The sequence below is a fragment of the Pyxicephalus adspersus genome, chromosome 2 (assembly GCF_032062135.1).
Source record: "Pyxicephalus adspersus chromosome 2, UCB_Pads_2.0, whole genome shotgun sequence".
Lineage (NCBI taxonomy): Eukaryota > Metazoa > Chordata > Amphibia > Anura > Pyxicephalidae > Pyxicephalus > Pyxicephalus adspersus.
The window spans coordinates 38419123-38431993 of NC_092859.1; the positions used below are offsets into that span (position 1 = coordinate 38419123).

At 39.4% G+C, this 12871-nt stretch overlaps 1 protein-coding gene across 1 annotated transcript in view; it reads left to right on the top strand.

The window, feature by feature from the left end:
- Nucleotides 1-12236: 12236 nt before the first annotated feature.
- Nucleotides 12237-12871, top strand: part of GALNT10 (polypeptide N-acetylgalactosaminyltransferase 10) — a 130495-nt gene continuing 129860 nt past the window's right edge. Inside the window, exon 1 of the mRNA XM_072400471.1 lies at nucleotides 12237-12507. Coding sequence (XP_072256572.1) covers nucleotides 12370-12507 — 138 coding nt within the window. The 5' untranslated portion in view covers nucleotides 12237-12369. The remainder of the gene's footprint in view (nucleotides 12508-12871) is intronic.

Genomic DNA, 12871 nt, shown 5'->3' on the forward strand with positions numbered 1-12871 from the left:
GCACAAATATTAGGAAATAATTGGAAGCAATATAAACATGTTTTATGCTCTAACACTTTTATTATTGTCCATTTTGCGAGTCTTATACTAACCTCCCTATTCCAGCTAGATTCTATTGACATGATTACTAATCAGCTCGTTATATTAAAATATTATGAAGTCCTGGCTGGGCCCACCCATGGAGTCTGCACTGGTCATTCATAATAACTTCTGTGCAAGGTAGAGTTTATTTTGAAAGACAGGGCCCCGCGATCTACTCGCGTTGCCTTTGCGATCTACCGGTAGATTGCAATCCATCAGTTTGGCACCCCTGCTTTAAAGAATCTGAGTATACTACTTTGATGTAAGAAGCCTGTTGCTTACTCAGAACATTCACTCTTCCCTAATAGAAAGCATAGTCCAAAGATTTACAAAATGGGAGATAAAGAGATAGGAGAGATAGGAATCCTTTCCCCTGTATTATTAAATCTTCACCAAAGCGATAAATGGTAGAATATATAAGATTAACCGAGGGTAAAGCCAACCTTTAGATTGTCCATCACTGACACCCTTTTTAACATGTGGAACAGCCTCTGAAGTTTTCACATACTGTCCTTGCTTATTACCATTCCATGTATAATAGAGGTATAATCTAAATAAACAGATTGCATCTTGTTTTTAAGGAGTTAATTGCAAAATCTTTCACTGACATTTATCTTAATCACAGGTAGACAGAATTATTAGCTCTAGTAAATGAGCTAAATTATTTCTAAGTGACAAATTCGCTTTAACTTGTTTTACGATATTGTTTACGGGTCTGATATTGATTGGTGGTCTTTTGTTTTCCGCAAGTTCTGTGTGACATTTAATTATAGTGATATCATTAATCAAACACATAAGTAGATGATTGCAGCATTCTTGGCTTAAGCAAGCGAGAGTCACTTTGCTAAGTTCGTAATGAAAAGTCTTACCCTGTGATGAGTGCAATGGGGAGCATGTAGGATATACAAATAAAGGGTACATGTCATATGATGATTTTGCAATAAAAAGGATTCTGAATAATTAAGGGTATTCTATATATATACTGAAAACCAGAATATTTATTTTCTTGTATATGGAGACCTTGATCCATAGAATGAAAACATATGTTGTGGCCTGGGAAAGGGGGTGCTTTTTTCAGTATGCTAAAGGAAATCTGCACTGAAAGAAACATGAAGAGTATCCTTTCTGACCTTCTGAAAATGCTAGTTTCCTGTGCCTGACTTCATATTATTATTACTTCTGTCTTCATATTATTATTATAATATTCATATAATTAACCTCCCCAGCAGTAACCCTGAGTGTGACTCGGGGTAGAAAAAAGTTGCTGAAAGCGGTAACCCTGAGTCACACTCGGGGTAGGTAAAGCTATGGGAAGTAGTAATAAATACAGCCTTACCTGATCCTCCGAAATCCCGTGTTGTCCATCGGTGTGATCCCTGTGTTCTTTCTTCTTCCTCCGGTGTCTTCTGCACACGATGAGTCACCAGGGGAGTTCCCGGTGATGTTGGTGCGTGTGTACGTTGCCAGCGGGGTTCCATTTGTTCCATTCCATTTGTATTGCCTTCAATACAAAATAACTGTATTAAATGCGGTACATTGGATTTAAATGTGTAAAAGCAGTACATTGTTTTCAAAAATATTTATTTTACAGTATAATATAATAGTATAATATATTTTTTTTTTACAAATATATATATTTTTTAATTTATTTAATTTATTGTTTTTAAATGATTTTGTGTTTCAGACTTTATTATACTCATACTATTATATTATACAGTAAAATAGCACACACACACACCTGCGGTATAACACAGGTGTCTATCTCCATTTATAAACCAAATTTTACCCATTGCTGCACAGGCAGGAAAACAGCAGAGAATCTGTGTCTGAGGTCTGTATATCAATTTACTTTACTAAAAAAAAGGAAGGGGGAGCTGAATCCTGAATTTTAAATCAAAACTACACTTTTCATTCCACCTACACATGACTGAGTGTTTAAAATGGAGTTTGGATCACGTCACACTTCAATTCACTTTACTAAATCACCCCCTGAGACTTTTGTAAAACTTAAAGTCTTTCTGTAAAGAGTCTTGAAGTCGAGCTTCAAAATATAAAAACAGCACAATTTAATATCATTATTTATTCATTTTAAAGAAATCACTTCTTGTGGGTCTGACTTATGAAAGCTCTCCAGTACTGGAGTAGATAGACCATCGTGGGAGAACCTGGGTGATCCAGCAAACCTGCAATGGATCTGGTGCAGGCTGTAAACATTTGCTATCTAATAGCAATTTTTTCCCCTGCCAAGATAATTCTTAATTACCTTTTGCTACCATTTATGATCTTAAACCTAACATTTGGAAAAAAAAATATTTTCAGTGAACTTACTCCCACCCAGCAGGAGTTAAATGCTGATTTAGGTCCAGAGGTAAATAAAGATTAAATACATTTAACTAACCCCTTTTCCAAGTGTCCAATTCCTGCAGCCTCTTCCATAAGTCACATTGTGCTGCAATTTCAGGCATTGACATCATTCCCTAAAATTCGGGACCCAAAGTCCTGCACTGTATCTGAATACATGGAGGGCCTGCAGGTTAGATGGAGGAGGAGCTGCACTAGCTGTTGCTGCTAAGGCATACAAAAGCATTTTAGACAATAGTGTTCTTCCAGGCACCATTTTGGAAAAGGCTCTTTTCTGTCTCAGCATGACTAAGCCGCAGTGCACAATGTCAGGTAAAGGTTTAGTTTGTAGAATTTTCTTATGAAGGAACTCAATTGGCCTGCTCAGAACCCTGACCTCAACTTTAATACTTCTGGGATGAACTGTAAGTCACGTCTTCTTTACAAATATACGTGTCTGAGAAAACAAATGCCCAAATTTTGGCTGAATGAACCCAAATTATTACTAAAACATTCTAAAATCTTGTAGAAAAGCTTCCCAGAAGAAGAAAAAGCCACAAAGAGGGAAAAAACTTCATAATAATTCCTGTGGTTTTAGAACTGGATATCCAACAATCTCATATTGGTGTAATGGTTAGGTGTCCAAAAACTTTTGGCCATATAACGTAAGCCCAGAAAACATGTAATTACAGGGAATAGGAATAAAGTGTGCACAGGACATTGCACTCTGATAGTATGGTTCCACCTATATACACTTTTATGATACTGTCATCCCCACTATCCTACATACACTGCAGATGATAAATGAGCATCAGACAGAGCTGCTGACATTTGGGACCAGAGACACAGGAGCAGGTTGGATTTTATTGAAGCTAAGAGTCAAACAATTGCCTGGATTGGCTGTACAAGATGACAGGCAGAGAGATACATTAATTCTGTTGACAAAAAGCATTTGTCAAAGTCATTCCCGTGTTACGGTGCCAAAATGCATTAAATCACAGTCTGGCACCAAAAGTTGTTGCTCACAGCACATAATGCTGTATGCGAACACATAATGCATAAATGTCTATGGCACTCATAAAGACAATAATGTGGTGTCTTTTACATCAGCCAACATTCTAAACTTCAGATAAGACTAAAACAAAATATGCTGTCTTTGGTCTTTGCAAAATAGATATTTGCGTTTTTGGTAGATGCTGAAAAGTTAAAGCTGAACTCCACCAACAGCCAAATACTTTAAATAAATATATACAAAAGGTATTTTACTTACTGAATGATTTATATATTTTTTCAAAAAACTCTTTGGTAAGCAAAACATTTTTGTGATATGCCCCTGTAGACTCCACTACAACTAAGAAATACAACCAGGTCTAAGACCCATTTTTAGCCTTTGATTGGACAATAAATAGGCAGCAGTAAACCTATTAGGTGACAACTCTTCTCTCTTTTCCAAGAAGTTTGCACTGATAGCTGCATGGGACATGTGGTGAAGAAAAGCCTGAATGACTTACAGTGCCACTCACCTTCTTCTAGAGTTTTGCTCTATGGAAATTTTAAAATGATAATAATGAGACCACAATTTTTAGATTCCAGTATGTGAGAGGAGAGCCTACACTGCGTGTGTTCAGGAAAGTCTGTTCTGTATCACATCCAGTTGTTCTCCCATTATCAGATTACAACAAAAGTACTGGGGTAAATGATTGGAATGCAGCAATTGAGTTAAAACATTGAAAAGAATTTAGCATGCAGACTGTGCTCCTTGTGTGGATCTCAGGAATTATTTTTTTGATTTTTCATATGAGTGAACCTTAAGGAAGATAAATGCAAATTGAGGTCTCAGCCTGATACCAAGAGGTCATTTGCCCACTGGGCCAAGACTAAAAGACGTGTTGGGAAGGTGTCCATGACTGGTGAAAGTTCAGCATTTAAGCATCAGTCAGAACAAGACCCACAGTCAGAAATTATTGTAAACATAAAGACCTAGGATCAAAGCTCCTGCCAGAAGAAAGATTTGCAGCACTATGGGTTGATTTACCCAAAGAATATAAGATGTTCAAATAGCAAGAAAAAATTCTGTTTTGTACAAGTTTGTTCAAAGTGAACTATCACCACATTCACTAACCAAAGTTACTCATCCCTTGCAAAGCAACTGTAATGTCATTAATAAATACGCCACAAACAAAGTTGATGTTGGAATATTTGCATGGCACATTATCCTAAACAAATGCCCCCACCAGAAAAAGAACAGTTGGTTGTGTTTGCCAGCAGCACACGTTCCTAGTCCCCCTTCCCAGTTAAATGCCAATTAGCAATCAAATCAAAAACCTAAAGTGACAAGATAACTATCATTGGCTACTATTCATTTGCAAGAAAAGTCTTTGCTTTTTAGTGACAATATCTGGACACTCTTGAATAAGACTTGATTTTGTATTGACTTCCCATAAATTTTAGGACAGCTTGCAGTAATGCTTGTCTGGGCACAGCTCAGCACATGGACTGCAAAACTACTGTCCCATCTTCTATACTGAAAACGTACAGTCCCTCCCCTACAGAGAAATTTCATGAACCATTCAAAAAGTTGCCAGGTGCTCTACATCTAACAGGAGACTTGGGAGCCCTATAAATGGAGATTAGTTGCCATCCATCAAAACTGGCTAGTTATGACTTACTAATGGGGCCTGTAGTCAAAGGTACTTTATGATGAACGGACCTGTGCCAGACAAGGAACATGTGTCATTTTTCCCAGGTAAAATATTGCCAGCAGGTTAGTGCCATGACCTTGTCTGGTTGAAGATATCGTAGAGTAAGCCACCTGTTGCACAAGACTGAAGAGTTGCCAACAACTTTGGCGCAGTGTGCCTTGTGGCCCTGAGGCATACCAACAGCAACAAATGCTTGGCAGCATTTAGCCTAGGACATTGCATATGAACTAAGGTGCTTGGAGGGGTTGCTGATTCTAAAGATTTAAAGGTTGAGCCCAGTAAAAAGAAATGGGTAAAGGTGACTGTTGTCACCATCAAATGGAAGATATATAGCAGCTTATTATAGTACAATATACAGTAGAGATGTATACCAACTAACTTTCTCGTCATTCACTCATATCCCCATACCACTTCAACACATACTGACAAATGACTTTTAGCAGCCTACCTTTTTATAGGAAGAGGCCTGGCATATACCACAACTCCCCTTATTGACCACAGACCTTGAACAAGTAAGGAAGTTTACTTCTAATACATAGTAAAGGCAAATCCAAACCTTGTCCATATCTTGTTACAAAACTTCTGACAATGAGAAGTTATTACTAACCAGGTTAAAGAGTTACTAGAATTTCTCTATCTGTTGGCTAAAAGGTCAAGTTTACAATGGTTAGGGGGCAATGTAAACTGATGAGAACATGCCTTCTCTGCATGACAGGTAAATTCTGGATGTCTGGACTCAACAGGACAGATTTATGTAATGTCCAAATAAACAGCATTGCATTAATTCTGGGCTACAAATACACAATTGGGACTATACACAGAAAACAAACTAGCAATCATTGCAATAGGTAGGCAACAAATAAGCAATTTTTACAATACATGGGCAATAAAAATAACAGTGGCAGTAAATCTTCATTAAAGGGATCAGCAGCAGGTAAAATTTTCCTTTCATTTGGGCTGTCCATAGGATAATAATGGAAAAAGTTACAGATTAGTGACACCAATAGCTGAGAGCTGTCACAGAGATTTTCCTGCAATGATCATGAAGAGTTATGAAGATCCATTAGAACCCTTATTTACCCAAAAATGATAATTTATGTGTGGGTGTTTTAGTTATTTTTCTGTGTATTTTTTATTTTTCTGTGAAGTTTTACAAATTCCTTTCTTTGTTATTTTCAATCTTTTCATTTCTTGATTATTTATTTTTAGGAGAAAGGAGCTCCATCATAAAATTATAGCTAATCAACAGCAATTGAGACACCTGGAGTGAAGCTTTAAAAAAAAAAGGTTTACTGATTTAACATTTTATCACACACTAACAGGCTTAAACAGTGTATTTGCGTTCATAATTGGCTTTAATTTAGTCTCCCTCATTACCAGAAGGGCTGGAAGAATGTTCTGTGAAAGTATTATAAAATAAAAATATCTATGATGTACAGAGACAACATTTTTCTGCATGCAAAACACTTCAACGTTGAAAAGATCTGGCCTTGAATTTTATTTGAAAGATAATTACATAAAATTGAATTGCAAAATGAAAATATGCATATTGCACTTTATAAAGTAAAAGTGTATTATATTTTGAATGAGATCCTATTTTGAGTTATTATTGGAATAATGGTTTTGTTTACTGGTATTGAGAGGCACTTCCGCCTCCTCAGCTCTCTCATTAGGACCCCAAATCTAATGACAGACCTTTGTCGCATGTGCAAGGTGATAAATACTCCTTTCATCTGCAATGCAATCCCTTTACATGTTGCCAGCCATATGGACGCCATAAGTGCTGTATATCAGCAAAGGTACCGATTGTCTATCAGTAGAAGGAGGTCTGCAGCAAAGCAAGATAGGTGTAGGCCCTTTATGACAGGGTGCGAGGAGGAGACCAGGGAGGAAAAGGGTTAAGAGAAGGAGGGGTCAGTATGGTATTCCTTGGAATTTATGGGTGGAGTGAAGTGGAAGGAAGGTGTTAAAATGGGTAAGCAAAAAGTTTCTAGAATAGTTTTTGGTGAGAAAAAGTTTCCCGCCCATCCATCCATAAAAGTAGCGGTGGGGGGAAAAGGAAGTGGGGGGAGAGTGAAGCGGTTGGGGTCTTGGAAGGCAAGGGTCCTGGTTGGTAATTTTTGGAAGAGGAAAACAAATTTGATGTGGTGTCCCTTAAGTAAATACCGGTTACGGTCCCTGAGGCAGTGTTGGGTGGCTAGGGGCCATTGTGGTGTGATAGTTTGGAATTGAAAATCTGGTTTGGTGCAGACTTTGCCTTCCGAGACCTGTTGTTGCTGTTCTGCCTTGTTGTGTATATTTTGGGGTTTGTTAAATTGTTGAATTATATATGTAATGTTTAATGTATTTATGTTAGAAAAAGTTGATAAAAGACTTAGGTTTTTATGTTATTTTGTAAATGGTTATATAAAAAGATTTTTTTTGAAATAAACAGCTGCCTGACAGACATTTTGAGTCCATTGAAGTGTCTGCTTGTTTTTAGGGGTAAAGTTGGGGTGAAAGGGAGTAATGGTGGGTCTGGTAAGCAGTGACAAGGTTAAAGATAATGGGGGTCTACGTCTGAGCTACCCTGGTCATGACATGATAAACACCAGGAATGAAGTTGCAAAAAAAGAAAAAGGGGCATGGTACGTGCCCAACCCACTACACCCCTGCCTGTGTCACTCACTGTGTCACACACTTCCCCCAGTGTGACATCATGATACCAGAACCTGCCCTACATTGGAGGTCTGAGCCTGTGATGGGAGAGTGGGCGGATTGTGTTCAGAGTGACACCGCGCCCACCGCCCAGAGCCTGCGATCTGTATGGGGGTAATGGTCCGCGGTTCTGGCCAGTGCGCCCCCCCCAGTGGGGTCCTTTTTCTGACCAGTCAGAGCTGCGGATCACCAAAATCTTTGTAAAAAAAAAAGAAGTGAGGGCATGACATTCCCACCCATATCCGCCCCATTACACCCCTGATGAACACATGGTTTTGTTGCTAAAGGCTATATACACACCTCAGATAATTCTCACCCAGTACGAATGGTCATCCTCATCTCAGGCCAAAATCCGACATGTGTACAGTAGTTGCCCAATGTAGTTCATGTATCTATCATGTATCTATCCGGACAGATCTATACTATACAAGATAAGAGAGAAGAGCACAGCAGGGTTCTGCTTGCTCATTCTTCCCCCTACCCTCTCCATAGAACAGAATGGTGCTGTGTGTACAACGCTCGTTTGTTCATCTATCACTCTTTGTTGCTAGAAACGAATATAAAAGAAAAAAGAAAAGAAAGAAAAATGTCAGATGTGTACGCAGAATAACAAAGGGTTAGTATTAGGGTTAAAATCCATTTCTGTTCTTCAGCTTTGCCAATAAAGTGGCTGTTTTGTGGTAAAAAGACATCTCCACATTAGTTAAAAGAGTTTTGCTAACCATCAGGAGCCATTATTGCCAATTGTATTGATCAAAAACCAGCTGAATTCATCTTCCCAATTACTTTAATGACATTTGTAATTGTGCCAATATGTTAATATTGTGCAGCAAAAACTTCACAGTTCGTTCATCCCTAATCAGGAAGTATTGAAATAGAAATCAACTGTATAGAGAGTGCTTTGTTTTCAATCAGGCAAACTCTGTCTGATGACTGTAAACCGCCATTGCAGAGAACAAAATGCAACCATATCATTTATATGACTGCAGTTATAGATAGTAAGTTGCAAAAATAGGAAAGTTGATTCCTTTGGATCAGTGTTTTTTGACCAGGGTTCCTCCAGAGTTTGCTATGGGATTCTTGACCAGTGAGTGCTTTGTGCCTCTCAGATCAGTTTAGGTGACAGCAATGATCATTTAGCTATGTGTAAGGGTGACATTCTTGTCACTGATCACCATGTTAATTTACTGTATGCTGAGGATAAAGTAATTGTAGAAGAGGTACCTGAAGACCTGAAAGTTATTCAATGGTTCCCTCCTGTTAAAAAATGCAGAGAAAGGTTGCTTTAGACTAAGCAATCAGCTGCAATGTAGGAATGTATGCTATTCAATGACATTTTAGCTATGTGGGTTGTATATTTTTTATTTTTCTAGGTATTTTATGTATTTATATGTGTAATTGAGACAGCTACATTCATGCCCTAGATACTTTGGCTCTGCTTACTACTTTCCAGTGCAACACAATAGCTGTGCTTTGTTTTTATTATTCCAACAATGCAATCAATCAAATGGCTGAAAAATAAAAAATAACACACCTCCTATGTTGCTGGTATTTAATCTCAGTTAAAGCCAGGCTAAAACACTCTTACACTCTTTTTGCTACCCCTTGTCCTGGAGCATCACCTTCAAAACAATGCATATAATTTCCAGCATTTCATTCCAACACTTCACTCACATAGGTTGATGCCAGGCACCTTTCAACACAAGAATTGGCACTTTCAATTTTTTTTGATGAAAATGGATTGAAAAGAAGAATATTGTTTATATGACTTCCAACTAATCTATCTGATCTCTTGATTGTGCACACACACAGTGGATCTGCCTCTTTGTACTAGGCCTTGGATCGTCTGCCCAAATTTTAATTTCACCATTTGATTATAATATAAATATTCACTTCTCTATTTCTCCTGATGACTTCTCTCACCTAGTGGTCATCAGAACATATACTATGTTTGTTGGAATTGATTTGCCACCATGAAATGCTTAATGTACAATGCAGCATAATGTGTTACCCCACTATAAATAAAGGATAATGATCCTATTCACCAATGACATGATACATATGAAGTTCATGATGTGTTCCTATTTATTGTATTTTATAGCCATGTCTATTTTTCTTTTTCATTGAAACAATTGGCCTGGCTGTAAATTCGGCCTTTCTATGCAAATGACAGACTGACTCCGCAGCTGGTGATGAAGTAAATTACAGCTTTTGACATAACATCAGGAAGAGGAATGAATAGCTAATCACCTTCTTTTTATTCTTAACAGACTTTTTTGTTGGCTTGACAGGTTCACTTTAGCACGTCATTAATAACATTTCAGAGGAACAATTTGCAGGAGCCAGATGATTATGTTCCAGAGAAAATGTTGTCGATATATCAATTTCCTGCTGCCGAGATCACAAGATAAGTTTTTCTTTTTTCTTTTTTTGTTTTTGTTTTGGTCCTGGTGCAAAAAGCAGAAGATAACAGAACCAGTTAGACTATAAAAACTAGTTTTTGGAATGGAGCAACCTACCCGTAGTTATGGAGAGGGTTACTGTGACTTCACAGCATGTCTTCATAATGGAACCTTTTAGCCCTGACTTTTTGTCTTGCAGCTTGTACATTGGAGTGGTGGCTGCATAGGGCAAGTTCAGGGAGTTCTTAAATGTGTTTTAAATGTGTTGTTCTGTTGCCAATGAGTCAGACCCCCTTGAAGAAGCTTTTCAAACCTATTTCTGTATACAGCTAAATATAAAACTGAAAAACATAAATCTTCAGCCAAATTTGTGATTTACACATGGCACAATCCATGTGTAAACCTCCTTGCTCCTAGCCTGCTGATTGGATGATGAAGGAGCAGCAGTAAAATGATGGGGGTGTCCCTATGCTTTATGGCAAATTTTAAAAATACTGCAGCCGCACTAAATGTTGCCATACATTGGACAGGAGACACTATATGATACTGGAAGAAATAATGAGAAATATCTAAACACACTTGATCAGTCCTATCATTTTGTACCCTGGATTACTTTCCATGACATCTGCCCCAAGATATATGCTGGTTATCCTTGCTGCGTTATTACATACCTGACTGTACAGTTCACATTGGCACAGTATAGCAACCCACACATTGGCACATGCATTACTGCAAAGCACAGTAAGACATATTGGTGTTCCTAAAGGTGCCCCAATGCTCCTTGCTGATGGACATGTGGCACACCATGAGGCACGGTAATGTACTGCTGTGTTTGGCCCTGTATTAAAAGAATTCCCTGCACCTTTTTGGGTGAGCTGGGTGGATTTTTAGGCAGTTGATGAACAGAGTACCCTAATGAAATGCAATGCAAAGCAATGACAAACATAGATTATGGTAATATGTTACCGCATCCACAGCAATGTGACGCTGGCTTATGTAAGAAACTTCTGTGCATCACACAAATTATAAAGTAACTGGTCCTTGTGTTTGTAGGGATTTCAACATGGTGACACACGGAGTCCTGCCTAAAACTGAACCCCAGCAGTGGTAAACTTACCTCCCCCAGTCATCAATCTACCACTGGTCTCAATCGGGCCCCTCACCTGTGAGCCCAGGATCTCATAGGGCCCCTTCTAGTCCTGGACTCTCAGAAGAATACTGCTGGGACCTATGTGGTCACCTGATCAAATGACACCTGGAATAAACTATATGAAGATAAGGGTGCTCCAAGGGGGGTGAGCCCAAAGCTTGGTGCTAATATGCCCACAAAGACTTTATTTGTATTACTTTATTCTGCAATGTTTCAGTAAAATCTATGTAAAATAAAGCTGTGTTTGAAGCTTTTTTTATTCTTTTCAAATCTGTTATTTCATTTCAAATCTAAAATGTGATCTATGTTGTAAAATGTTAATTTATGACATTTCAGGGGACATTTACAGTCCATGCAGTCCTGTCTTATCTTTTACTAGAATGTTTCTTTTGCAAAGTGCAATCAAGATCATAATTCTCCACCAACAGGCAAAGGTGATCTCTCTCTGGACAGACTGGGCTGTCATCAGAAATGTTTGTCATCAGATTATGATTTCTAAATGATCCCTATTTAATGTACAGTGCTGCGTAAAATGTTGGCGCTATATAAACTCAATGTACTATTAATAATAATATTAATAAAAATAATTAAGAGCTGTGTAACATACAGGGTGGGCTGTAGGATATTTACTGAACTTTTTATACAGCCTTTTTTTCCCTTAGTTTGAGATAGATGTGTCCTTCCCTTCCTGCACCAGGGGGGTAAATGATTTGCCCTCCACCAGGGCAGCCACAGGTTGTGTGCAGCTCATTATAATCTGTACACGTTGGGACGGTGGTGGCGCCCTCTGGCGGACACAAGTGGTACTGCTTAGTGCTAGTGAGTTCCTCGGTCTCCAGCCGGGGTGTAGCGGTGACGCGCCCGGAGTAAGCGGGGACGCGCCTTGTATGCCCGCCCCCTCTCCCGTGGGTTCGGTCGGTGGATGGCTGGCACGGTTGTCCGGGCTGTCGGTGCAGTGTGTCGGTGAAGAGGGGAGGCAGGCGGTGCTGGGCTCCTCATGAGGCGGAAGGAGAAGCGGCTGCTGCAGGCGGTGGGGCTGGTGCTGGCCGCCCTGCTCTTCCTGCCTAACGTGGGGCTCTGGGCTCTGTACAAGGAGAGGCAACTGGAGAACAGCGGGGCACCAGGAGACGGGCAGGTAAGGAGCGCCTCGGGTCACCATGGCAACTGACCGGCCTGCAGAGCTGACAGTCTGACACCGTCCCATAGAAGGGTTGTGTCTGACAAAGTGTAGTGTCAGTGTCCCAAACTACTGTGCCAGCAGTGCCAGTGACCAAAGTACTGTGCCGGCTCTGCCAGTGTGCTAAATTGTCTTCTAGAAGTGTCAGTGCCCCCAATTCCTGTGCTAGTGATGTCAGTGTCCCCAATTCCTGTGCTAGTGGTGTCTGTGCCCCCAATTCCTGTGCTAGTGATGTCAGTGCCCCAAATTCCTGTGCTAGTGATGTCAGTGCCCCAAATTCCTGTGCTAGTGGTGTCAGTGCCCCCAATTCCTGTGCTAGTGG